At 40.2% G+C, this 27,103-nt stretch overlaps 1 protein-coding gene across 1 annotated transcript; it reads right to left on the bottom strand.

Moving 5' to 3' along the window:
* Positions 1 to 356: 356 nt before the first annotated feature.
* On the bottom strand, positions 357 to 26,738 carry PTTG1IP2 (PTTG1IP family member 2). Its single transcript, XM_055589675.1, has 7 exons — positions 26,591 to 26,738; positions 19,921 to 19,967; positions 13,420 to 13,513; positions 11,767 to 11,860; positions 8,002 to 8,063; positions 5,593 to 5,658; positions 357 to 618 (listed from the first exon to the last, which is right to left on the bottom strand). Exons 1-6 carry the CDS (start codon positions 26,736 to 26,738, stop codon positions 5,645 to 5,647), a joined length of 459 nt encoding a protein of 152 aa, XP_055445650.1. The 3' UTR covers positions 357 to 618; positions 5,593 to 5,644.
* Between the last annotated feature and the right edge of the window lie 365 nt (positions 26,739 to 27,103).

Here is a 27,103-nt window from a genome sequence, read left to right as displayed (position 1 = left end):
GACATATTTGCAATGCATTATAAATGTATAATTACCATTTAAATGGGGGAGAGAAGGCTGGTGAGTGAAATGAAAAAAAGGCATTTTCTTATAGCCAACCAGAAGTTTGCATTTCGGGCAATGATCATCTAATCTACAGAGTCAGGTTAACAAAGCTATTGTTGTCTGCCACTCACCCTCAGCCTTTTAACTGTCGGCTCTCTTCTACCAGCAGAAACAGAAAGTTAAATCTACCTCCATGATTTTCAGTCACAAATTTGCTCATGAGGCTCTGGCATGCTTGACAGGTAATTCAACAGCATATGTTTACCAAAAAAAAAAAAAAAAAAACAGAAGTGACATTAAGGCATCTCTTTTTATTCTCCCTTTTTATTATTTGAGGGCCCAATTTATAAGAATAAGTGAAAGTTTGGAGTAAATTTCTATTGGTTGCACAGTTGCGATGATTATGGTCATCTCATCTCACCTACAATCCAACGAAGACTTTCTTTAATAACATTCCTGTTTGTGGATTTGGCCAGGCAGCAACTTGAATGTGGAAAATACTGCCTTATTCCAAAAAGGCATTGAACATCCTTTTCAAAGTAGTTTAAAATTTGTCATGTAGATTTCAAAACTCTGGAAAAGTATCAAAGGTGTTTTTATTGGACAGTTGAATAATAAAGTACAGAAGGTAAAAGATTTGTCAAGAATCACACAAATTAAGTGGAAAGACACCTATCACATGTATATTTCAGAAGTCTAATTTATTACTTTTGGATTACTGCTACATTTCTTATGAGATTAGCTACTTTTTAAGATGTGTTTCAGAGAAGGCAATGGCACCCCACTCCAGTACTCTTGCCTGGAAAATCCCATGGACGGAGGAGACTGGTAGGCTGCAGTCCATGAGGTCGCTAAGAGTCGGACACGACTGAGCGACTTCACTTTCACTTTTCACTTTCATGCGTTGGAGAAGGAAATGGCAACCCACTCCAGTGTTCTTGCCTGGAGAATCCCAGGGAGGGGGGATCCTGGTGGGCTGCCGTCTATGGTGTTGCACAGAGTCGGACACGACTGAAGCGACTTAGCAGCAGCAGCAGCAAGATGTGTTTGCCAAACCCTGTCTGAATTTATCAGGGTGGCATATATTGACTGGATTAATTTTTGCTTCTATCTCAGAAAACTCAGTATTTAGAAGTAAGAATATAAAAATGGAAGATGAAACATTAATAAATCATGAAATGAAAGCCTGTGTATACAATATTAACCATGTAACAAAATTGATGGGATCATTAGTTACATAATGGCTACCCTATTTGGGCTTTCCTTTTGTGTCTTCTTTTGTCTATTTTATTTGGAATCTTTGAAAATATTTGTTACAAGTCAATGTAATGAGATAGGCAATGGTCTTTCTCATCATCTAAGCCAGAAATCCATGAACTGTGGCTGGTAAACCAAACCTGACCCTCTTGTGTTTTTGCAAATAAAATGTTACTGGAACACAGTTACATACATTCAATTATATATTGTCTATGGCTGATGTAGCAGAATGGTAGGGAAGTTGAGTAGACCAGAAAACGCCCAAAGCCTAAAGTATTTGCTATCTGGCCCTGTATGGAAAAAGTTTGTTAATTCCTAAACTGTCCCATCTCTTAGTGTTCTAGAAGACACTGTAATCCCTGGTGACAAACCTACAACCCCACTCTCTGTCCCATTAGATCTGTTTTTATTTCTACTTCTCCAAGACAACCATTTTTCAATCTCCTTCTTTTCCTAGTAAATCTACCATCTTCTGCTTACATAGTTTTCCCTTCTCGGTATCACAATTAAGTCTATTCCAAAATTTATTTAAATATAGTCACATGTGGCCCAATCTCTGCATAAGGTCAATCAAAATAACAGTAATGGAAAGATATAATTGAAAGAAATGTTCATATTCCTTTGGGTTGTAAAGAAAATGTAAAAGTTTAAATGGAGGAGTGTGCTTTTAAAGAGTAATAGACCTCTTGAGAGTCCCTTGGACACCAAGGAAGTCACACCAGTCAATCCTAAAGGGAATCAACCCTGAGTATTTCATTCGAAGGACAGATGCTGAAGCTCCAATACTTTGGCCACCTGATGTGAAAAGCTGACTCATTGAAAAAGATCATGATACTGGGAAAGGTTGAAGGCAAAAGGGAAAGGGGGCCACAGAGGATGAGATGGTTAGAGAGCATCACTGGCTCAATGGACATGAATTTGAGCAAACTCCAGAAGATAGTGGAGGACAGAGGAGCCTGGCATGCTGCAGTCCATGGGGTTGCAAAGAGTCGGACATGACTTAGTGACTGAACAACAAGAAGAACATTTCAAATCCTATCTTCCCAGCATTGCTAATCTCAATATCCCCCCAAATCAATGACAGCTGCTGTGGCCGATGCCTGGACCTCCCTTTCCAGAGCAGGGTACTCATTCCTCCAGCGGCCAGGCTCTCTTTGGTAATTGCCCTCAGTCAAAGGGAGCTGCCCCACTCAAAGTTAAGTCTCCTTTTGAAGAGCATTCCACATTTAATGACAGTTGAAACAGAGGTTTGGGACCCTTTGTCTCAATTAGAGAGGCCTACCAGGTTCCAGAACTCTCCGTAAAATTGACTGAGGTCTCTATTGTGATTCTATGACTATTTTCCCCCTGCCCAAGTCTCCTTCTCTGTCTCCCACACATGAGTTATTCCTAAGAGCATTCTCCAATAAATTCTTATAGGAAAAACTCTGCCTTGGAGCCTATCCCAATTTAAGATAGCTCCCTGTTCTAATACTCTTTCTCTCATTCCATTCTCATCACTCAAAGGCTTCCCTGAATCTCAGTCTTTCTAGTTCTTTATTCCTCTCTGCTCAAAAGTCCTGATTGCTCACAATCCTGGGTCAATTCTTTTCCTCTCAATAGAATTCATTACCTTTTCTTCAAATTTACTGGTTAGATATGAACAAGAATTGAAAAGTAGTTCTATAATTTGTGCTAGTATATTTTTATGTCTTATTTTAAGATCTCAAAATATTGCCTTATAGAAGACAATTTGGGGCTGGAATATCACGTCTATTTTTTAAATGTTTCAACAGTTTTATTTGTTAACATAATATCTAACCAAAAAGCATTAAAAATTGTAACTTTTATATTATGCATTTGAAAGTATTTCTATGATGATTATATGGTCAAATGCATAGTAAAACCTCTTCTGAAACAACATTTTCCCTCTGCAATAGCTATTTATTCAAAACAAACTGCTCTGCTACAAAAGTTGGACAGCAAGGTAGCATAAGAAGACCTAAATTTAAAAGATATACTAATATCATCAAATTTTTCTTTGGTAAGTCTACTCTGAAAGGAAAAAATGAAGGTTGGAGGAAAAAGGAAAGAGAGCAAGAAGAAGAGAAAAAGAGGAAGAGGAAGAAAGACAGGACAGGAAAGGACAACCAAGTTCAAACAAATCAAGAGGAAATTACTGTAAAATCATGAGTTACTTTACGTGCAGAACCTCTGAAGTTTGAGAAAGATTATCTTTTCCAGATACCAAATGTTTAATTTTTTGAAATTTCCAGCATTCGTGCTAGTTAGAATAAACAACTCATCTTTATTATGCTTGAACTTAAAATTAAGAAAAAAATGGAAACAAAAAGTTATGTGAGGTGGGAAGAAAAGCTTAACACCATCTCCAGATATTAAAATAATTTACATATCCTCCATAATTAATTAAGGTGTTAGGGAATGAAGAGCCAGACAAACCAATGGCAGTCAATAGATATACAAAAATACACTCAAATATGTATGGAAATTTAATGTATGAAAAAGATTCCATCTCATCACTGATGTAAAGATGGACTTTTAAAATAAATTGTGTTGGATAGCCATTTGGAAAAAGACAAAACTTGAACTGAATCTCACATCATATATTATGCCTAATTCCAAATGGATCATAGAGCTAAATGTTAAAAAATGAAACTATTTCAGATTATTTTCAAAGGATAAATTCCCAAAAGTGACATTATTGGGATTTAAAGAGTAAAAAAGATTAAGGTTCTTGATTCATATTAGCAAACTGATTTTTAGAACTCTTCTACTAAATTATATTCCCAAATGTAGTATATGTCAGTTCCATTCTTATTCAAGCCTGGACAAGAACTGTGTCCTATTTTTTAAAACATTTAATAAAATATGTGTGTGGTAGAGAGTAAGCTTTAGGAGCCCTCAGTTGCCCTAGGCCTTTCATGACCCTGGGAATATGTGTTATCAAACATTTTTGTAAAATTAAGAAAAGGATGATATAAAAACAATTTTTAGGAAGGCCTCCAAATTCCATAAGTTTCAGACCCCACACCACCAAGATCAACTCTGGATCATTTTATTAAACTATATGCAATTGCTCCTTTAATATGTCACAAATGGACAAATCTAGAAATTTCAAATGATTCAACTAATACGTATAATTTTGGCGATTCATAAGGGGAAACATCTCCATTAACTAATAACAGAATTACCAAGTCATAGAGTAACTCAAAAAGGTTTCGACAGATATTGTCAGATTTCCTTTTTTAAAGTTTGTAGAGATACCCAGCCCCTCCGACAGCAAACAGACAGGCGCGTGTCCCTCGCAGCGGTGGGCACCAGCCAGCGCGGCTGCAGCGCTCACCTGTGCACGAGACTCCTGGTGTATACCTGTCCTCCCAGCGTACTTGGTAGTACTACCACTTTTACTTTCAAAATGGTTTGTATGACAGACGGTCATCCAGGTGTCATCGGTCCTTTAAACTCTAGTTTTTCTCCTGGAGACCATCCTGGCTTCTAGGGGGCCTACAGGCTTCTGGGAGTTACCTGCATTCTCTTTCCCCCCTTCCTTATTCACCTGCACTGACAACGGCAGAGTCATAGACTCATGGAGCAGCATGCCTCTAGGTAGGGACTCCCTCTCTCTGTACGCGGATGCTGGATGTAGGAGGTAACAATAAAAGTATGCCTGTGTGTTCATCCTGTTGAAAGTCAAGCACCTGTGTGTGCACACAACGTATATGCACACACACCACACAAAGCCACATGACTAATTGTTTAAATCCAAGTGACAGCCCCCAGCTGTTCACCATCCAACATGCCAGCAATATTGGCAAGAGGGTCCTAGCACTGGAGCAGGAGCTGAGCAGGGCGACCTTTATTGGTCTCCAAGGGCTGAGGTTCTGTGACTCCCCTAGAAACAGTGAACATCTATTAAGGGCTTACTGAGCATGAGGGAAATTCTGAAAATTTTGCCCATAAAAATCTCATTTTGTCTTCAGACAAAATGACTAATTTAGTCACAATTACTAGAGAGTATTAATGAATAAGCAAACTAAGACACAGACAGGCCAAGTTAGTGGTCTAGTATGACATACTTAGTAAATGGAGCCCAGATTTCAACTCCTGACTTAGGAGCTGTTATAGCTCCATTTTCTGGTTCATGTTTCAGGCACTGAAAATCACTTTACATTTCACAGATTTTATTTCCATTTACTTTCTGAACCACTCTGATTACATTTCTGAAAAGCTTCATTATAGAAGGGAGGGAAGTCATGCAGAAAATTCATGCAATATAATTTGAAAGCTTACCATTGAAGAAACTTCCTTCTTCTCTATCTGGGCAATCCAGCTTTTCAGTTATCTATTCATTATACACTGTGAGAAGAGACAATCAGTTTACCTTTTCAAAGTCTTCCTAGGCAAAGTCAATGATGACTTACCTAATTTTCAAAAAAAATGCTAAACATAAAATATTTATGAATATCATATGATTTCTATTCTGAGATTTTTATATTGTTGTTTAGTCACAAGGTTGTATTCAACTCTTTGCGACCCCACAGACTATAACCCACCAGGCTCCTCTGTCATTGGAATTCTCCAGGCAAGATTACTGGGATGGGTTGCTGTTTCCTCCTCCAGGGGATCTTCCTGACCCAGGGATCAAACCCACGTCTCTTGCATTGCAGGCAGATTATTTACTGCTGAGCCACCCAACTGCTATTTTAATATTTAAGACTGAAATGACGTAAGGTATTATCAAATTGGGTGTGAGTCAAACAAAGAGAAAAAGGCCAAATATCTGGTGGTGACCACAAGACGACTTGTCTCTGATGACAGCCTGTGGATGCTCAATGAATTCCTTTTGAAGAGTCTTGTTTCCTTTATTCAACCTTTTAATACAGGCAGTCCCTTAAGCCTGAGAAGTTTCTTCTGGGTAAAAGTAAAGCTGCTTTGTGAATTTGATTACATTATATTCTTACAATGAATCTCCTGTAACTAACTGTTCTCAAAATGTGAATACATAACTGCTTCTACCTAAAATGAATAAATATCCAAACTTGTGCTCTTTTGTAAAAAAATACCAACCTTTTATTTTGTATTGGAGTACTGCCAATTAACAATGTGACAGTTTTAGGTGCACAGCAAAGCAACTCAGCCACATACATACAACCCTGTGCTCTTTTCAAAGCATTTCTCCTGGCCCAGTTGCTATGGAATTGAACGTGGATAGACACAAGTTGAAATGCCACATCGTTCTCTGCAGTCCTCTGGTTTGATTTCAATCCTAGGAAGCAGCACTTCAGCTCCTCTCCTTAAACAGCTTTTTTTTTTTTTTTAATTTATTTTTAACTGGAGGATAATTGCTTTACAATGTTGTGTTGGTTTCTGCCACATATCAAGATGAATCAGCCATAGGCATACATATATCCCCTCCCTCTTGAACCTCCCTCCCGCCTCCCACCCCCCATGCCACCCCTCTAGGTTGTCACAGAGCACCAGCTTTGAGCTGCCTGCATCATACAGTACATTTCCACTGGCTATCTGTTTTACATATGGTAATGTATATGTTTTAATGCTACTCTCTTAAATAGCTTTTCCAAATAGTTCATGATCCTGTTACCATTGAAACAATTTCTATGTAACAAGAGCTAGGGGTTAGCAATGGAGTCTATACATGCTTGACAGTTGATCCTTAAACCATACAAATTTTACCCTGCTTCTCATTCAGATATGGTATCATGTCCCAGAGGCCCAAAACAGCACAATAACCTGGATATCCCGACATTATTTTTAATGGAAATTATAAAGGACCTTGCAGTACCCTTTCATCAGTCAATATTTTATGGTTCAGTCATCCAGGTGAACAAGGGTGCTATGGTTCTGACTTTAGTTGGGCTTCCAGGATCTAGGGGCTTCCCTGATAGCTCAGTTGGTAAAGAATCCGCCTGCAATGCGGGAGACCCTGGTTCGATTCCTGGGTCGTGAAGATCCCCTGGAGAAAGGATAGGCTACCCACTCCAGTATTCTTGGGCTTCCCTTGTGGCTCAGCTGGTAAAGAATCTGCCTGCAATGCAGGAGACCTGGGTTCAATCCTTGGGTTGGGGAAGATCCCCTGGAGAAGGGAAAGGCTACTCACAGTATTCTGGCCTGGAGAATTCCATGGACAGTTGATGGGGTCGCAAAGACTCGGACATGACTGAGCGACTTTCACTTTCCCTTTCCAGGGTCCAGGCATGGGTGCAAGCATGTGAGAACCTACCCAGAGCTGTCCAGGTTTAGTGGAAGGAAGCTAAGATTTGAGTTCTGGGTAAGGAGGAATCTTGTAAGTAGGGGAAGGCTTAAAGAATCAAGCTGAAAAAAAGTAGAGACAGGGTCAGTCGACTAAGCAAGGCAAATTGTTTTGGGAAAAGTCTTCAAGGATTTCTTAAAGCAAAGTTAATTTTCTGTTGAGTTCTTTTTGTGGAGTGGGAGTAGGGGGAACTGGGAAAGCTATTAATACCCAACTCTGACTGGAAATTTTAGTCTTCTCTATCAATATGATGGTTTTTACCCATCTTAGATTAGCTATTGAGGTTATAAGAATATGTTTTAGAAATGAGAACAGTATTTAATATTCATACTTTAATTTTGATGCCTGGAATAAGTAAGGGGAAGAATTTCAATTGTGAGTTACTGAAAGAGTATGGGGCATTTCATCCAATAAATTAAAATACTTGCCAGGATCACCCCCATGAGGCATGTAAACTGTGTGTGGTCTTCCACCAATATAGACAGGAGTTCTGTTCAAAAGGATGATAAATTTGAAATTAGTGAGGCTTATTTTGAAAATAAATTTATCATTGGAGTTATTTTATTTCATTAGATTACATTTATGTAATGTTCTATTACCATTGTTTTATCACATATTAAATTCTCCTTATATTTATCCATCAGGAGACTTAAAGTGTTTGATTAAGGATATGGTAATGGAATTAAAATTAATGAAATGTCATTTAAAATTTCAGTAAGTTAGCAATAGAATTAACAACTGCTAATTTACTTCTCCACATCTTCTCTCAGTAGGATGTAAACTCTGTGAAGGCAAGGATTTATCTTTTCTTGCTATAATTATGTCCCTAGTGACAACCACATTACATAAGGCATAATAAATACTCAGTAAATATTTACTGAAACAGATGAGAGTCAAGGAGGCATTGAGTACATGAACAGTTAAACATTTATGTTATCTGACATTTGGAAGTTTAAAAAGTGCTTTAACTTAGAAGCATATCTGCTAGATAATAAGACCATTAGATCAGATGTAATAATCAATATTTTAATGCCCCATTACTCATTCATTTTTTAATTGAAAAATGGATGTTTCTGGAACCCAAGAAGAATCTTTGTATTATGAAGCACAATAAGTCCTTAACACAAATTTCCCTAACAGGATGCAGTTCTCATGGAATTAATAAGATTTCCAAAATTAAAAGATGCTTGGAAGAAAAGCTACGACAAATCTAGACAGTGTTTAAAAAGCAGAGATATCACTTTGCTGACAAAGGTCTGTGTAGTTAAAGCTGTAGTTTTTCCAGTAGTCATGCACGGATGTGAAAGTTAGACCATAAAGAAGACTGAGCACCGAAGAATGATGCTTTTGAAGTGTGGTGCTGGAGAAGACTCTTGAGAGTCCCTTGGATAGAAAGGAAATCAAACCAGTCAATCCTAAAGGAAATCAACCCTGAATATGCATTGGAAGGATTGATGCTAAAACAGAAACTCCAATACTTTGGCCACCTGCTGCAAAGAGCCAACTCATTGGTAAAGATCCTGAGGCTGGGAAAGATTGAGGACAAGAGGAGAAGGGGGAGACAGAGGATGAGACGGTTGGATGGCATCACCGACTCAATGGACCTGAGTTTGCTCAAGCTCCGGGAGATGGTGAACGACAGGAAAGCCTGGTGTGCTGCAGTCCATGGGGTCACAAAGAGTCAGACACGACTTAGTGACTGTACAACAACAGATCTCTAAATGAAAACGAAAAAAGAAGAGATAGATAGCAGGTGAATAGCAGAGCAAAACCAGAATGAGGGCAGTTGTTGGCCCATAGTTGCAGGGGTTTCAGAGCTTTCCATTCAAACTGCAGAAGCTTCAGTGATGGATATTTGCTCGGGCCCCTATTCTCTTGTGGGAATAATCAGCCACTTCACTGATAAGCAACTATGCAAAAAACTGATGACACTTATAAAAGACCGGGGCCCTAGGGGAAAATATAGGTATTTTTTTAAAAAGCAACAAGTTTGTTACAGCCTCTTGCCACAAATGTAATGTACACTTTTTGGTTCTTCCTTCTGGGTATATTTTTGTAATGAGATGTAAAGAATAAGGAATTACCTTCTATCTTACTGTTTCTTTTCTCCTTATATGTTAATAAGAAGAGGATAAAAAGTCTCATAGCCAGAAAAATACAAAGTCCTGGACAAATTACTGGTCTTAAGTAAGCGAACAGAACATTTGGCCAACACTTATTTTTTCATCCAGGCACATTTTACTTACAGATGGGCCTATTAATGAACCTCTGCCTAATCTATGGATCTTTCTATCTTGTCTATGGGTTCTTCTTGAAAAAGGCACACAAACTGAAGAAAGAAAATAATATTGTGTTGGCTTGAAGGAGAATGGAGAAAAGCTTCTCAAAGTGTATGGACTATGAAAATATTTTCCATACCATTTGTGAACTCCTTTTGAAAAAGTTACTTGAAAATACACTCCAGCAAAAGAAAAAAATAATGAATTCTAAAAAAAGGAAGATATGGGATTCAAAAAGTTCTTCTAACTCAGCAGAGCAGTGAAAAGAAACTAATTTTTGTAAATTATAACAGGAAGTCAGAGGACTTTTAAAAGAATATTTATAAGAAGAAAATGAACATATTTTACCAAATACTAAATGAGTAAACCAGTCCATTCTGAAGGACATCAGCCCTGGGATTTCTTTGGAAGGAATGATGCTAAAGCTGAAACTCTAGTACTTTGGCCACCTCATGCGAAGAGTTGACTCATTGGAAAAGACCCGGATGCTGGGAGGGATTGGGGGCAGGAGGAGAAGGGGACGACAGAGGATGAGATAGCTGGATGGCATCACTGACTCGATGGACATGAGTCTGGGTGAACTCCGGGAGTTGGTGATAGACAGGGAGGCTTGGCGTGCTGTGATTCATGGGGTCGCAAAGAAGTCGGACACGACTGAGCAACTGAACTGAACTGAAGTGACTGAAATGAGTAATCACAGTGTTAGGAATAAAGATACATGTGTCCTGTGTCCTTTTTGTCAAGAAATAATAAAGGTAGCTAAAACTCCAGGAAATCCAAAAGCTGTATAAGAAAGTTACAATGTAAACATGAAACAAGCTGAAATGTATCAGGATTTTGAGAAATGGAGAGTAAAGAAAGAGACTCTTTGGTTGGAACACTAGGTAATTCTTTGTTAAGCAATACAGGTTTGTGACATAGAACTACCTTTTGACTGAGCGACTTTACTTTCACTTTTCACTTTCATGCATTGGAGAAGGAAATGGCAACCCACTCCAGTGTTCTTGCCTGGAGAATCCCAGGGACGGGGAAGCCTGGTGGGCTGCCGTCCATGGGGTCACACAGAGTCGGACACGACTGAAGTGACTTAGCATAGCATAGCATATTTCCACTTCCGTTCTTTCCTAAACATTATTTACACAATCATAATGTGTTTTATTCTTTTTAATAGTTAAAAAAAATTTAGATTCAAATTATAGAGTAAATATTTCAAGATATAAATAAAGTTACAGAACAGAATGCAAATACTATACACTGAAAAAAGTCAAATGAGTGAGAAAGCTTACTGAATTCAGGAGTTAGAGAGAGAAGAAGACAAATAGAAGGAAACAGGTTTCCAGATTTTCTGATCTTAATTAACAGGAAAAGTATTGGTAGGTAGAGAAATAGAGGGCTGAATAGATTCCTCAAAGTGAAAAGGATGGCCAACAGAAGAAATGTTAGGCATCTTAACAGCTAGTAGTGAACAAGGATAGTTACAATTCTAAAATAGCAAAGTAATAATATCCTGTAACAGGGAAAAACAAAAACAAATATGGATCGTGCAAGATACATTTTTCAGTTTTCATGATGGGGAGCAGATAGATAATATCTAAAGCCAATAAATCATGAAAAAGAGAAAAAGCCATATTGTTCAAAGACTTGGAGTTAACCAAAAGAAGAACCACAAATAGAATCATACTAAAAGGATCGCTTTTGGAGAGGAGGTGTCAGAGGTGGAGTGGGGAGTGGGAAAATTAAACTTTTTATTTGACAATTTTCTGTACTTTTCGAAAAAGTGATGTGCCCTTATCATATGGATACATGTATTATTTTTATTACATGAAAAAAGTAAACCATTCCTTGATTACTAGCTCATTCTCTTCAGTGATATTATTCCAAAGTGTTTTCTTACTAAGGATAAAATGAACATACCTCTGTAGGTAATATTGATAAATGCAGAATTGACAAATGAACGCTATAACCATGATTGCAAGAAGTAGAAGCATCAGGAATCCAAACATGTCAACTGAAATGAATGAAAAGAACTATATTTTAAGCTGATAGAAGGTTAATTTCTCATAGTTTCATCATTTCTACTACCATGCAGTCTGATTCTTAAATACAAATTCACAGGTCATTGTTAAAAATTATACAGTAACATACATTATACACTCCAATAAAACCATCTTTAACGCAATCGTCACTAACATCTGAAAATAATCTGGGTTGCTAAAAAATGTTCTTTGTCTCCCTGGTGGCTCAGACAGTAAAGAATCAGCCTGCAATGCAGGACACCTGGTTTGATCCCAGGGTTGGGAAGATTCCCTGGAGAAGAGAATGGCAACCCATTCCAGTATTCTTGCCTGGAGAATTCCATGGACAGAGGAGGCTGGAAGGCTACAGTCCATCATGTCAGAAAGAGTCAGACGCGACTGAATGACTAACAGTACTTTAATCTCTAGATTGGTAAACTATTAGGCCACTAGCTTATTTTTTTCCTTTATCTCTAAACTCATTCCCAGGAGGTATCTCAACAGAAAAAAAAAAAAAAAGATCCTTCAGGCTACTGTTTCTGTACAAATACAAATAGTGGGTAGTGGGGGACGGTTTATTGTTTGAGTTTCAAGAGTTCCTTATCAAAAAGACAAGCAACATTTGCTGGGAAATCAGATCTCCAGCACTTGGAAACTTAATCTCCTCTCAATACTATTTAACTTATCAGCCTGGTGTACCTGAAAAATGAAACCAGAGGGCAGAAGATGAAGTAGGAGCCTAGGGGTTCCCCATTCATACTAAATACACAAAGTGTCACTCACTCATATCAGCTCTTTGCAACAAACAATTATGAATTCAATTTACCTGATGGTATCTGAAGAAAACATGGGTTTGTGAGAAAAATTTGTAATCTTTCACTTTAATTAAAAAAAATACAATATTACAGATATAATTTAAAGATTCTTTGATGATTGAGATGAGTTTAGTTCTAGGGAATCATTCTTTTTGATTGGCAATTCTCAGTATTAAACACATTAGCTGAGAAAATAGAAATTATAATAACACCACTGGGCTCAGTATGTCCTCATCCCCAGGATTAGCTTATAAGAAACTCCTGGAGTTCCTGAAGCAACTTAAGAACACAACCCTCCTTTCACTGGATTATAATCATTGTAAATAGGAGTATTTTAGAGATGAAATCTGAAGTATTTAACAATCGGTAAGGTAAGGCACCCACCAATCAGAATAAAGGTTGACCTAGTTTGGAAGCTAGTTTGGAGAAGGAAATGGCAACCCACTCCAGTGTTCTTGCCTGGAGAATCCCAGGGACAGGGGAGCCTGGTGGGCTGCCGTCTATGGGGTCGCACAGAGTCGGACACGACTGAAGCGACTTAGCAGCAGCAATTTGGAAGCTGGTTGGAAGCAATCAGGGGAAACAGAAATGAACAGATTTGCTGTATTTTAATAAAGTAAATATAATAATTTTTCTTTTTTTTTCTGCAGGTAATAATTTTTCAACTGTAGCAAATCACTAGTGTTTGCAAGTCTGTTATTAAAAAGTGCATAAAAATTCAAATAAGGACAACTCACCTTGACAGTTTAACCAAAATGAACAACTGACAGGACACTCAGAATTTGGAAAACAAATTTTTTTGCAAGCCTTTTCTTCACTGCACCAAAAACACTGTGTTGGAAGGAAAAAAAAAGTATAATAATCACAATCTCAGTAAGTCTCTGGTACTAGTTTGATAAGTATTCAATTTATAACAGCCATCATCATCATCATCATATTATTATTATTTGTAGTTGATGCTGCTGGTGGTCTGCTCAGATCTGCTTTACCAGGCCCACGCACACAAACCCAGCTGCAGTGTGTGACAGACAGTGGCTCAAGCTGCCCTTTTTCTTGCATTGTCCTCATGGATAGGTACCAGCTTGCCTCTGAGGTTACTTCCACCTCCATCAGTAACTGACAGGTATGTTGTGTTGTTGCATGGGTGTGCTCAGTCACATCCAACTCTTTGTGACCCCATGAACTATAGCCTGTCAGGCTCTTCTGTCCATGGGATTCTCCAGGTAAGAATACTGGAGTGGGTCGCCATGCTCTCCTCCAAGGGATCTTCCCGACCCAGGGATCAAATTCATGTCTTCTGCATCTCCTGCATTGGCAGGTGGATTCCTCATCACTTGAGCCACTGTGCATTGCCAACTGACAGGTATACGGGGTTCTGAATGATGGGTTTGCTTGCCTCAAGGCAGGCACCAATCTGCTATATAACCTTTTGCCCCAGGGCTGCCCAGGGTTCAGGCCAAGTGTAGGCTTTGGACGAGATCACATCTTAGCTTGGCTCTTGTCCCTTAGTTTCTCTGAGTCCCTTACTCCTTCATATTAATAATTTTGCTGAACAGCAGTCACTCAAGGAATCACATGTTCCTGGATTCTTTCTCAGGCTCTGTGGTTGTTAGATTGTGTGAGTGTACTCAGTCATGTCCGACTCCTTTTGACCCCATGAACTGTAGCCCACCAGGCTCCTCTGTCCATGGGATTCTCCAGGCAAGAATACTGGAATGCCATTTTCTCCTCCAGGGCGTCTTCCCAACCCACAGATCGAACCTGAGTCTCTTGTGTCTCTTGCATTGATTGGCACATGGATTTTTACCACTGAGCCACCTGGGAAGCCCTAGTGAACTAACACATTACTTCACAGACCATTAATAAGGATTTCAGTAGATAGGTTGCTTTTTGGTCCCTCCCTCGAACACTCTTTCCTATTCCCCTTGTCTGCAGCACTCTCACTTTCCTCTGGGGGTTCCTCTTCTACTATACATGGGCCTGGAGGTGCTGTCAACCAGCCGTGCCTTGCCCCCTTCCCCTTTTTGTTCTCTGGTGGTTGATGATCACTTGTAAATAGGAAAGCTGAATTCTAAGTCCCTTGTTGAAGTAAGTAAAAGCAAGGTATAACGGTGGCAACCACTGATGGGAGATAAGACCAGAATCTAGAAGAATAAAAAGAAAAAAAAAGATAAGGACAGCAGAGTGGTAAAAATGGCTGTCACTTACATAAGGCTCACCACGTGACAGGCACTATTCTGAGCCCTGTATATGTATTAAGTCACTTCACACTCATGACAACCCTATAAGCTATGGACTGTTATGTCCACTTTATAGAGGAGCAGAATGTGGCGCAGAGCAGTCCACCAACTCGCATGAAGTCACACATCTAGTAAATAGGGAAGCGTAGGTTCTAATGCAACCAGTCTGATTCTATGCTGGTAACCAATCCTATGAGACTGCTCCCAGACCCCTCCCAATCTCCTCCTGCTGGATATCCTGAGACCAGCAGGATATACATTCCAATGTAAAAAGTCACTCCTTAGATGGCAACCCACTCCAGTATTCTTGCCTGGGAAATCCCATGGACAGAGGAGCCTGGAGGGCTACACTCCATGGACTTACAAAGAGTAGGACACAACTGAACAACTAACACTTTTCAGACACTTCCTGAGAACAAGAGATACATCACAGGTCAGCTTTCGTTTTGTGTTAGCCAAGATCAAAGGTCAAGTGAAGGTAAGTTTCAGATTGAAATCATTTAGGCTAAATGGGTCCTGTCCTCTTGGACTTTTGCTTAAAGACTGGAACTTCAAAGTCAAGGGCTAAGATCAAAGATTACACCGTGGAGACTTCAGGCCTTGGTTATTAGATCTTGAAGTTTCTAAGAATCAAGTTCATGCCATCTAGCAGGGGTTTTTTGTTTTGTTTTTGGCTGTGCTGGGTCTTCATCATGGTGCACAGGTTTCTCATTGCGGTGGCTTCTCTTGTGGTGCACGGGTTCCAGGGCAACTTAGCAGTTGTAGCACAGGGGCTTATTTCCTCTGCGGCATGTGGGATCTTCCTGGACCAGGGATCGAACCCACGTCTCCTGCATTGTCAGGCAGATTCTTAAATGCTGGACCATCGGGGCAGCTCTAGAAGGGTTTTATGGGAGATGAGTTGCCAGGAAAAACCTGAACCTGTCAGAGAGGAGCTTGTGGTCACTCAGCACCAGGCTGGTGCCCTGGCCCAGGACACCAGGTTCACAGCATGTGAGCTTCTAAGGCAGTGCAGCCCCCAGAAGAGACTTTCTCCCCTGCCCCTCTCTTTGATAGGAGCTTAGGGAACAGTGGAAGAGGGACCTGCTTTGCAGGTTGAGCCAGGGGGTCGGGGGTGGCGGGGCGGGCAGCAGCCAGACTGGGTGATCAATAACTTACTCCCTGGTCAGGGAATATCTGCACATTTCCCTGAGATTCCAAAGTTATAGCCGGGTGGGAGTGGGAGGCAATAACTGACAATGATTCTGAATAATTCCAATTTTACTTGAGGGCTAGATGCATTATTTTGCCAGGAGCATTTTTTAAAATGTAGGGATGAGGAAGATAGAATATGTGCCTCCTAAAGGTCAAAGGATGAAACAGGCGCCTAAGGTAGTTTCTTTGTTTCTTCTCTGTCTGCCTAGCCTTCTTCACCACCCTGCTTCCTGTGGTAACCGTACCCTCTTTCCTTTGTGGAGCTCTTCCCCAACTTTCTGGGGTGCTACAGCAATCAGCCAGCTCCGCTCCAGCACTTTCTTCCTACTGGAATCACCAGATGCGGGTGATGGCACCCAGAGCAGCCCGTTCCTCTGGCCCAGTAACTAGTGCTGAACTGGACAGGAGAGACAAGTAGGGTCGATCAGAATCTTCCGGGGAATTGTATAGACATTGGGAGAGATCTGCTAAGAGCCTGCCTCTTCCCCGGCTCTGTGGAATGTTCATTCACCATAGAACACAATGAGGTCAGTGGCTCAGCGGTAAAGAATCTGCCTGCAGTGCAGGAGACACAGGAGACTTGGGTTCGATTCCTGGGTTGGGAAGATCCCCTGGAGGAGGGCATGGCAACCCAAACCAGTATTCTTGCCCGGAGACTCCCATGGACAGAGGAGCCTGGCGGGCTACAGTCCATAGCATGGCAGAGTCAGACATGATTGAAGCGATTGAGTACATCCAGAGGGAGGCAGAGCTGGGAGATAAAAAGAAAGACAGGAAATGTGAATAACAGCCTTTTAGACTCAGCTGTGTGTGAAGTCAAGGCCACCCTGGACTTACGAGTTTTGTGAGTCAATGTATTCTCTTTTGATTAAATTAGCTTGAGCTGGGTGTCTGTCACTTAACCACAAAGAGATCTAATTCCTTAACTGAGGCTAAAAAGTCTTCAAAGAGCAGAACTTCGAATTACCCAGAAGAACTGTAGAATATATTCAACCTCTCTAAATTACTAATGCATAATTTAAGACAAATTACAGGATTTTTTTTTCTTGTAGCTAAGGAAGATGACCTGTATAAACACAAAGCCATGCCAACCAGAGACCCTTCAGAGAGTGACAAGTGAGAAGTCAGCTAACAGACTTTAGACTGATGGATAGTATCATTAGAATGGAAAAAAATGCAGAGAGGAGGAAGGTACTTATTGTGCAAAGAGGGATTTTATAGTAGTGGACATAGAGAGGATAAAGAGTATTTACTAATTATTTAAGGCCAAGTGTTAGAGATAATAGAGGTTAGGTTACACTGATATAAATAGCATTGTTTTCTATAATTTTATTCATTTATTTACTTTGACTGTACTGGGTCTTTATTGCTGCATAGGCTTTTCTCTGGTTTTGGCGAACGGGAGCTACTCCAGTGGCAGTGCTCAGGTTTCTCCTTGTGGTGACTTTTCACAGTCTCTGGGGGCGCGTGGGCTCAGTAATCGTGGCTCCCAGGCTCTAGAGCACAGGCCCAATAGTTGTGGTGCAGGGGGTTTGTTGCTCCGTGGCATGTGGGATCTTCCTGCATCAGGGATTGAACCTGGGTGTCTCCTGCATAGGCAGGCAGATTCTTTACCACTGGGGGCTAGCAAGGAAGCCCTAAAGTATTGTTTTCTAGAGGCTGAAAATGTAACTAGCAGATACAATATGTCCACTCTATTTAAAAAAAAAAAAGTCTCTAAGTGGAAAAATATAATTTTGAAAGGAGTGGAACGGATAATAAATGTGATAGTAGTTCATAAGAGAAAGTACTCACTCCTAGTTGATTAACTATGTAAGATTTCTTTCAGAAAATAGGAAGAATTTGTCTGAGTTTTGAAGAACAGGTAAAAATCTATATAGGAAGGGAGGGCTTTAGACACAGAAGCTATAGTAGAATAAAGAACAGGTTTCAGCAATAAATACTAGAGAGGGTGCAGAGAAAAAGGAACCCTCTTACACTGTTGGTGGGAATGCAAACTAGTACAACCACTATGGAGAACAGTGTGGAGATTCCTTAAAAAACTGGAAATAGAACCACCATACGACCCAGCAATCCCACTGCTGGGCATACACACCGAGGAAACCAGAATTGAAAGAGACACATGTACCCCAATGTTCATCGCAGCACTATTTACAATAGCCAGGACATGGAAGCAAGCTAGATGTCCATCACCAGACGAATGGATGAGAAAGCTGTGGTACATATACACAATGGAATATTACTCAGCCATTAAAAAGAAAGCATTTGAATCAGTTCTGATGAGGTGGATGAAACTGGAGCCTATTATACAGAGTGAAGTAAGCCAGAAAGAAAAACACCAATACAATACACTAACGCATATATATGGAATTTAGAAAGATGGTAACGATGACCCTATATGTGAGACAGCAAAAGACACACAGATGCAAAGAACAGTCTTTTGGACTCTGTAGGAGAGGGCGAGGGTGGGATGATTTGAGAGGGTAGTGTTGAAACGTGTATATTATCATATGTGAGGCGGATCACCGGTGCAGGTTCTATGCATTGAGACAGGGTACTCAGGGCTCCCTAGAGGATGGGATGGGGAGGGAGGTGGGAAGGGGATTCTGGATAGGGAACACAAGTTAGTCCGTGGCTGATTCATGTTGATGTTTGGCAAAACCCACTACACTATTGTAAAGTAATTAGCCTCCAATTAATAATAATAAAAAAAAGAACAGGTTTCAGGCTTCCCCGGTGGTTCAGTGGTAAAGAATTTGCCTGCCTGTGCAGGAAACACAGGTTCGATCTCTGATCCAGGAAGATCCCACATGCCTGACAGCAACTAAGCCCCTGCACCACAACTGCTGAGCCCGGGAGCCTAGAGCTCACAGCGTCATGGGCTCTGCAGAGCCCATGTGCCACAACCGCTGAGAGCCCCAACGCCCTGGAGCCTGTGCTCCACAACAGGAGAAGCCAGCATAGGGTGAAGCCTGAGCGCCACCATGAGACCGTAGCCCGTGCACTCCACAACCAAAGAGAAGCCCAAGCAGCAACGGAGGCCCAGCACAGCCAAAGACAAACCAGTAAAGTCTTGTATACACAAGAACAGGCTTCCACAGTGGTGGGAGTGAGACTTGTCATCATGGGATTTTGTGGAATTATTGGGAAAGGCAAACTTTTCTCAAGTGGAGATGGACTTTGAACCAGACTACAGAGTGTGTTTTTTCTTTTCTTTTTAAAAATTGAATTATACTCTGTGGGAGAGGGTGAGGGTGGGATGATTTGGGAGAATGGCATTGAAACATGTATATTATCATAAGTGAAACAGACCACCAGTCCAGGCCGATGCATGATACAGGATGCTTGGGGCTGGTGCACTGGGAGACTCTGAGGGATGGGATGGGGAGGGAGGTGGGAGGGGGGTTCAGGATGGGGAACACATGTCCCCCATGACGGAGTCATGTCAATGTATGGCAAAACCACTACAGTATTGTAGTAATTAGCTTCCAATTAAAATAAATAAATTTATATTTAAAAATAATAAAAAATTGAATTATAATTTTTTCAAACAAAAAATTATTTTGTTTTTGAAGTATAATTTTCTAGAAGGAAGTACATGTTCACACTAAGTTTTTCTTTTATTTCTAGGTTCTCAAGGAATGGTGTGAAATGCAGAAATACATCTTAATAACTGTGACCAGTCATTCCTATTATTAAAGAACTGTGTAAAATGAAGTTTGGACTACCTTTTAGACTACAACTGTAAATTACATGACTTTATAATACTCCCAAGACAATTTCTTCATATAAAAGTTAACTTACTTTCTTTCTGTTTATACATGATTGACAATCATTCTCTGCAGCACATTCTGAAAAAAAAATTAAGTACAAAAATATAAATATTTTTATTGCTCGATTTTAGATAAAATGCATTTTGTTAAGTCATTCCTGTTTCATGGCAAATGTATCCATACCTGGAGCATTTTCCTTTATTATTTTCATAAGTCTAGACACTTTCTCATTGATACTATTTAAACCCTAACTCCTTCTTACTTTCTCCTCTTAAACTCAGAAAAAAATGAGATAGCATCATCCAACTTCGATGAGACAAATAAAGTTCAAAAAAACAACCTCCCTCTCCTACACTAACTCCCTGGTCCCACCAGACATCGAAGGCTACACCTCTGAAGCAAATTGGACTAATCCCATACCGCACTCACCGATCCAGGGAGAAGGAATCTGACCAAGTCAGACCAATCAGAAGCCTCCTTCCATGATTTACAGATTGGAACTTGAAGGTTAGGGGTCTCTAACTCTTCAAAATTTTAAATACGATTTTTATCTTTGTGTAATTATAAAAGTGATACATATTCAATATAAGAAATAAGGATACATAAAAATCAAAAGTCAGCTGAAATTTCACCATCCAGAGAAATTCTGATGCTTCATCTTATTTTAAACAAATTATTACCATGATCTAAATTTGAATTTTGCCATCATTACAGAGGACTGCAACCATTAAATCTTAAATTTTTAAATACTTAAAAATCTTAAATCTAGTCAGAGACTAGAATCGTCTCTCCTTTCCTCTCGTTCGCATTTTGGCATGACTCAGACTTTTACTTTTCATGACATTTCCATCGTTTTCCAAATCTATTTGCTCCTTATGGCCTCATTCCTTTCTCTGCAGCCTGCACTTCAGGTCAGGGAATGAGCTGATCTGGGTCCATCTTAGAGATTTAGACTAAGTCTTTGTAGAACTAACCAGTGGTCCTTCTTGTAGTCTTTCTTCCTATTACTGAAAAACCAGTGAAGGGCAGCTGACCTACATGACCATCGGCTACATGAAGCAATGAGTTCTTTCCTTCTTTTCCTCTGTGCCTGAAGAAAGAGACACCAGCTATTTCCACAGCATTCTCAGGGCCAGATTCTCCCTGTACTCTAAAGACTGATTGTTGTGTATATTTGTTTTCTATCTAATCACTTCTGTCCTCCTGAATAATTTTCCTAATACCTGCAGCATCACTCTCTCCTAGTTCTCTTGGAATGTTTCTGGCCATTCTTTTTGAGTTTTTTGGTTGGTTCCATTTGCTCTAATTATGCCTAAAATGTTGCTATTCCATAAAGTTCCATCCTTGGTCTTCTTCTCTTCTTCCATGAGGGATCACAAGTTCAAATACCTAGAGACGCCAGGCATCAAAATATATTATACCCCATATCAAAGCAAAAGCTTTATTTTTGATTGGCATTGCAAATAATTAATAACTAAAAGATTGAACAACTGAATCTGACAAGTTTATCTAGGATGAGTAAAAATATTTTTGGAATCAAAATTTTTTGATAAACAGGTAAGAGAAAAATTTAGGCAATGGATAATAAGATTTCATATATTACTATTCTCTAGACCACCTCTTTATATTTTATTTACTTTATTGATTTCTTATATAGGCATGTAAATTGAGTCCATGGGCTTTTTAATTTGTTAAGTGCTTTTTCAAGTTTCTATCAGCTTTGGCTAGAAAGTAGTTCTATTTCATAGTTTATATTTCAAAATTATATTGTTAGGTTCATAATGTCATCTCCATGTATTGAGCTGTTTGTATGTCAGTATGGAATATTGCTTATTATTCTCCTTAAATATTTTTTATTTAAATTCTGTTTTTATCTAACTATGTTGCTACACTTGCTTTATTTTTCATTAGCATTTGCAGTGTATATATTATTTCATCAATTTATTGTTTGTTCCTTTATTTCCTCTAGTCACACCCTGCAGTCACACCTGTTTCTGTTTCCTTAAAAGTTTTTGAGATATGTTTTATATTCTTCTTTCTATCATTGATTCATCAAGATCTACATTCTCCACCTATACAAGGATCTTAATGTGCTTTAACTTTCTTCCTTTCCCTTCCCACACCACTCCCCAGGAAGAAGTCATCTGGAATTTTAATAATTATTAGTTATCAATTATTATTAGACTATCAGTGCATTTACATTGCTATCAACTTGCAATCAATCATTTATAATTAATTCTGTTTCACTGGTTTCTTTGCTTACTACTCTTTTTTGAACCCCACATTTCCCCTTAGTTCATTTTCATTTTGCTGAACAATATCCCTGAGCACACGTTTCTCAGAGAGGGTCTGTAGAGTGACAGAAGTCACTCTGATTACATATAACATAGGTTATACATAGGAATGAGGTACCCAGGTGATAGAAAAGATTGAGAAATCTACCAGGAGGAAGACAGTGAAGACCCAGCTCACCCCAGATATCAGTACATGCTATGCTAGAGAGCAGAGGAAGGAGGCAGCTACCAGAATCCAATATAATAAGTATATGTAGAGTCTGCATGACAGATATTCTTGGTGCATTCACCATTAGCAGAAATAAACAAATATATACTATAGAAATAAAGAGAAAACCTGCAAGCCTTGCCTCCCTTTCAAATATGTAGCCTTCATTTTATTTCCTTGGAGAGAGGCCTGACTTGTCATCTCATTCTGACTTTGAGATATGTTTCACCGAATCTGTTTCTGCTTTGGTGGTTTCCTAGCTCAGCCCTTGTGGGGGAGACTGTCATCTGTTCCTTGAGTTTTGCTTTCTTCTAGGGCAGTTTATCTGTTTTTCTGCATGTGGCCATATGTGTGTGCTGTCACTCAGCTGTGTCTGACTGTTTGCAACCTCATGGACTGTACCCCACCATGCTCCTCTGTCCATGGAATTTTCCAGGCAAGAATACTAGAGAACCAGTTGCCATTTCCTCTTCCAGGGGATCTTCCCAACCGAGGACTCAAACCCACATCTCCTGCATCGGTAGGCGGGTTCTTTGCTGTTGAGCCACCTGGGAAGCCCACATGATCATGTAGTCCTTCACTATTTACTGTTAGCTGTGCAGTGTTTGCTTAGGTTCTATATTGTCCATTTTCACCTTACTAATGCTTTGACAGCTTCTTTCAGAACTTCCATGTGTGCTGACATAGTATAAGTGACATCTTGGCCACCTTACGACTGTCCTTGAAAATTTTCTTCTGACAAACTAGTTTTACCATATTTTATGGTGGCGCTAGTGGTAAAGAGTCCACCTGCAAATGCAGGAAATGCAAGAGATGCAGGTTTGATTCCAGAGTCAGGAAGAACCCCTGGAGTAGGAAATGGCAACCCATTTCAGTGTTCTTGCCTGAAAAATTCCATTGACAGAGGAGCCTGGTGGACTATTGTCCATGAGGTTGCCAAGAGTTAGACACGACTGAATGACTGAGCACACACACAACAGCACATTCTTTTCACTTGGCCGTTCTAAGCATTTGACAAAGGGAGAGAACTCATGTGAGTCTGTGCCACCAGACTTTGTTATGGTATCTGGACTCTATACTCTCTTCTGAGCTTTTGTCATTTTTCCACTGCCAGGGTTCACTCTAGCTAATTGCTAAAATTGCTAATTTCCAAACAGGGGATATCTTTGAATTGTTGATCTGCTCCCTAAATCCAGTGTATAGCCCAGGAACTTGTGTTTCCATCAGAGTCAGATCCATTGTTCAATTTCTCTGTTTTCCTTATTTCTTCTCTGTAACTATTTCTCTGTTCTTCAGAACAGGGTGAAAAATAGGACACCCAATCAGTTTGCATCTCTCTAGATCCGGGAGTACTAATGAACATTTTTGGAATTTAGTGACTGGGTCATTTCTAAGGGGTGATGGTGGCATTTGGAGTGTGGCCATGCTGTGCTGTTCTCTTCTGATCCAGAGTCTTCTATTTCTTTCCATGTTTGCCCTTTGTTGTCTGATTGCTCCCAGTAAGAGAACTTCTCTACAGTTTAGTATTTTTTTGTTCACTCATTAGGTATTGGAGAAGAAGATTCTTAATTCAAAGTACCAAGAGTAAACTAGAACTTCTTCAGATATTGCTTACTAAACTCTCAAATGTAAGTGAACATCAGGGTTAAAAGCTCTGGGGATCAAAGTAACCCACTTAGTAGGAGATCTCACTTGATGTGGGATCATTCACAGAGTCCTGTGGGTACCTGTGGGAAGGTCTATCACTCGGAGTGTTAGAAATGATAGAGGTGGCGGATTCATTTTGATATTTGGCAAAACTAATACAGTTATGTAAAGTTTAAAAAAAAAAAAAAAAGAAATGATAGAGGTGGAAATCTCCTGTGAGAGGTTAGAAGAGGTTTTGGAAGTGAAAGTATCATGTCTAAGAAACCACATGCTTATAAAAGGGGAAGGTTGAATGTGAGCTCAAAGGGGAAATTACCCCACGCTAAGAAGCCAACACTCAGGAGAGGCTCAGAAATAGGCTGAACCAGGTCTTCCCTTCAAAAGAGAAGTTGTTTTCTTAGAAACACTGACCAAGATTGGTCAGCCCCAGAACCAAGCTGGCAGAAGACCAGACTCTGTTATCGATTTGTTCAGTTACTCAGTCATTTCCAACTATTTGTGACCCCATGGACTGCAGCACACCAGATTTCCCTGTCCTTCACCATCTCCTGGAGCTTGTTCCAACTCCTGTCTATTGAGTTGGTGATGCCACGCAACCATCTCATCTTCTGTTATCCCCTTCTCCTCCTGCCTTCAAGCTTTCCCAGCATCAGGGTCTTTTCTAATTGAGTCAGCTCTTCACATCAGGTGGCCAATGTATTGGAGCTTCAGCTTCAGCGTCAGTCCTTCCAATGAACACCCAGGACTGATCTCCTTGAGGATTGACTCGTTTGATCTCCTTGCAGACCAGGGGACTCTCGAGTCTTCTCCAACACAGTTCAAAAGCATCAATTCTTCAGTGCTCAGCTTTCTTTATAGTCCAACTCTCACATCCATACATGACTACTGGAAAAACCCATAGCTTTGACTAGACAGACCTTTGTTGGCAAAGTAATGTCGCTGCTTCTTAATATGCTGTCTAGGTTTGTCATAGCTTTTCTTCCAAGGAGCATTCTTTTAATTTCATGGCTGTCATCTATGATTCTTGATTTATTTTTGTTTCCTCCTTTTTGCTCTTCCTCAGTATTTTAACATGGTTTTCTAAAAAATTCTAGTATGACTCCAATTTGCTAAGCGACAAAGGGAAAGATTTGTTTCTACGTTCAGCCTATGTTTTTAGGCACTCTTTGTGGGGAGAATGTGGCAGGTGTGGTAAGAGAACATTGTTTCACTTAAAGTATGTATAGGAATGATTGCGAGGTTAAGTGAGAGAAACATGTACAGGAGAGATGAAACCCAAGGAAGCAAGCCAGGTCTTCCGGTTCAGCCGCCCCCAACCCCCACCCTCTCAAAGGAACTTCTCATTTCAGGGCAAAGCTAAGAGCTTTCGGTTCGGTTTTAGGAAGGAAGACAAACTTGGTTATAGATACTATCTTTTTGGCTCTGAAAACCAGAAAGCAGTAATTATTCTGTCTCAGAGTCTTCATAAAAATGGCAACCTTGGCTTTATAGGGCATTTTCCAAGTAGTTCAAATCTCATCCTTATTCTATCTATACAATTCCAGTTTAGGATACTGGAGACTTCATCTCCAGGTTCATAAATTTAACTCAGTAAGGCTTTTAACATTTCAGCGTTTCTTCTGTTGGGGAGGGGAATCAAGGGAAGTCTCTAAACCAAAGTACTGACTTGATAAAACCCAAACTAAGAATGTATTAGTTAAGACCTTAAAACACTAAAAAAAGACTGTGTGCGTGCTTAGTCTTGTCTGACTCTGCGACCCCGTGGACTGTAGCCCTCCAGGCTCCTCTGTCCATGGGGATTCTCCAGGCAAGAATACTGGAGTGGGTTCCAATTTTCTACTCTAGGGAATCTTCCCAACCCAAGAATTGTCTCCTGCATTACAGGTGGATTCTTTACCATTTACCAGAGCCACCTGGGAAGACCCCAATTTAACTGGATTTCACCAAAAACATGAAGATCTTTTACAAATGTCTTCCCATTGTCAACTACAAATTGGCACTTGCCAAGGGCATTTGCCGTCTGCCTCTGAGGAGACTGAACCCTGTGCTGCGGCTGTTGACCTTCAACACCCCTGAAGGAGTTCAGGGTGGAGTGAGGCACTCTGTGCTCCAAGGAATCTGGTGGGACAGGTCTTTAGATAGTTAGATATTTTCACAAACTGATTTCATAATCCTAATCCTTACATCTCTTCATATATAGAAAAATCACTAAATCCCTTCATGGTGACATCAGCTCCTGGTGACTGGCAGAAAACCTCTTGTAAAGAAAGCATTTGATTGCATTGAGCTCCCCCTTCACCAAAACCTTATATATTGACCTTCCCCAATGCTTCTTTGGAGTGGTCTCTCAGAGCTATCTGAGGTGCTGTCTCCCAGGCTGCAGTCCTTATTTTGCCCCTCAAAAACTTCATTAGTATCTCACATGTTGTGCATCTTTTTAGTCAACACCGTCAACACCCAAAGGCAACTTTAGAGGTGAAAATTTCAGCCTTCCAGGAAGGCTCAAATATAAAAGCCATGGCACACCTCTGGGCTCAGGACGGCTTACCTACCATCATCCATAGCTTTTGGTCTGTGCTTGTTCTTGTATCTGGAGATTTGGGGAAAGCTATTTTCTGAGAAGCTGATAAACAGTTGGATGAGAAAGAGAGAGATAAAAACTGGCAGGAGGATTTGGCTCCACGACCGCAGGCAGCACATAGCTCCTCGGACCTGGGTGCCACCAGTTGCTGGCCAGAGGGACTGTGATAGGCATCAGGTACTTATTTGGACCTGCGGGCCCACTCACGGACCATGAGCCGTCCCAGCAGTCCCTTCCGAGGCAGCTCTTTCAGAGCCTTGGACTCCAGCAAAATTCACAGAATTTTAGTACCACTAATGTTCCAGCCAGAATGCAGAATGTTTGTCATGCAACACTGGCCTGCCATGGTCACCACCTACACTTTGTCACTGGTCTCGATCGAAGTCCATTACCCTCCCAAACCCACAGCATTTCCCTGCTGGGTTGTTGCTTTTGAAGAAGTCCTGAATTCTAAGCTCCACCATTCAATAGCTAGAAAGCAGTA

The sequence above is a fragment of the Bubalus kerabau genome, chromosome 8, assembly GCF_029407905.1.
Source record: "Bubalus kerabau isolate K-KA32 ecotype Philippines breed swamp buffalo chromosome 8, PCC_UOA_SB_1v2, whole genome shotgun sequence".
NCBI lineage: Eukaryota > Metazoa > Chordata > Mammalia > Artiodactyla > Bovidae > Bubalus > Bubalus kerabau.
Note: the sequence above shows the minus strand (reverse complement) of the source record. Positions and strands in the feature narration are given on the sequence as shown.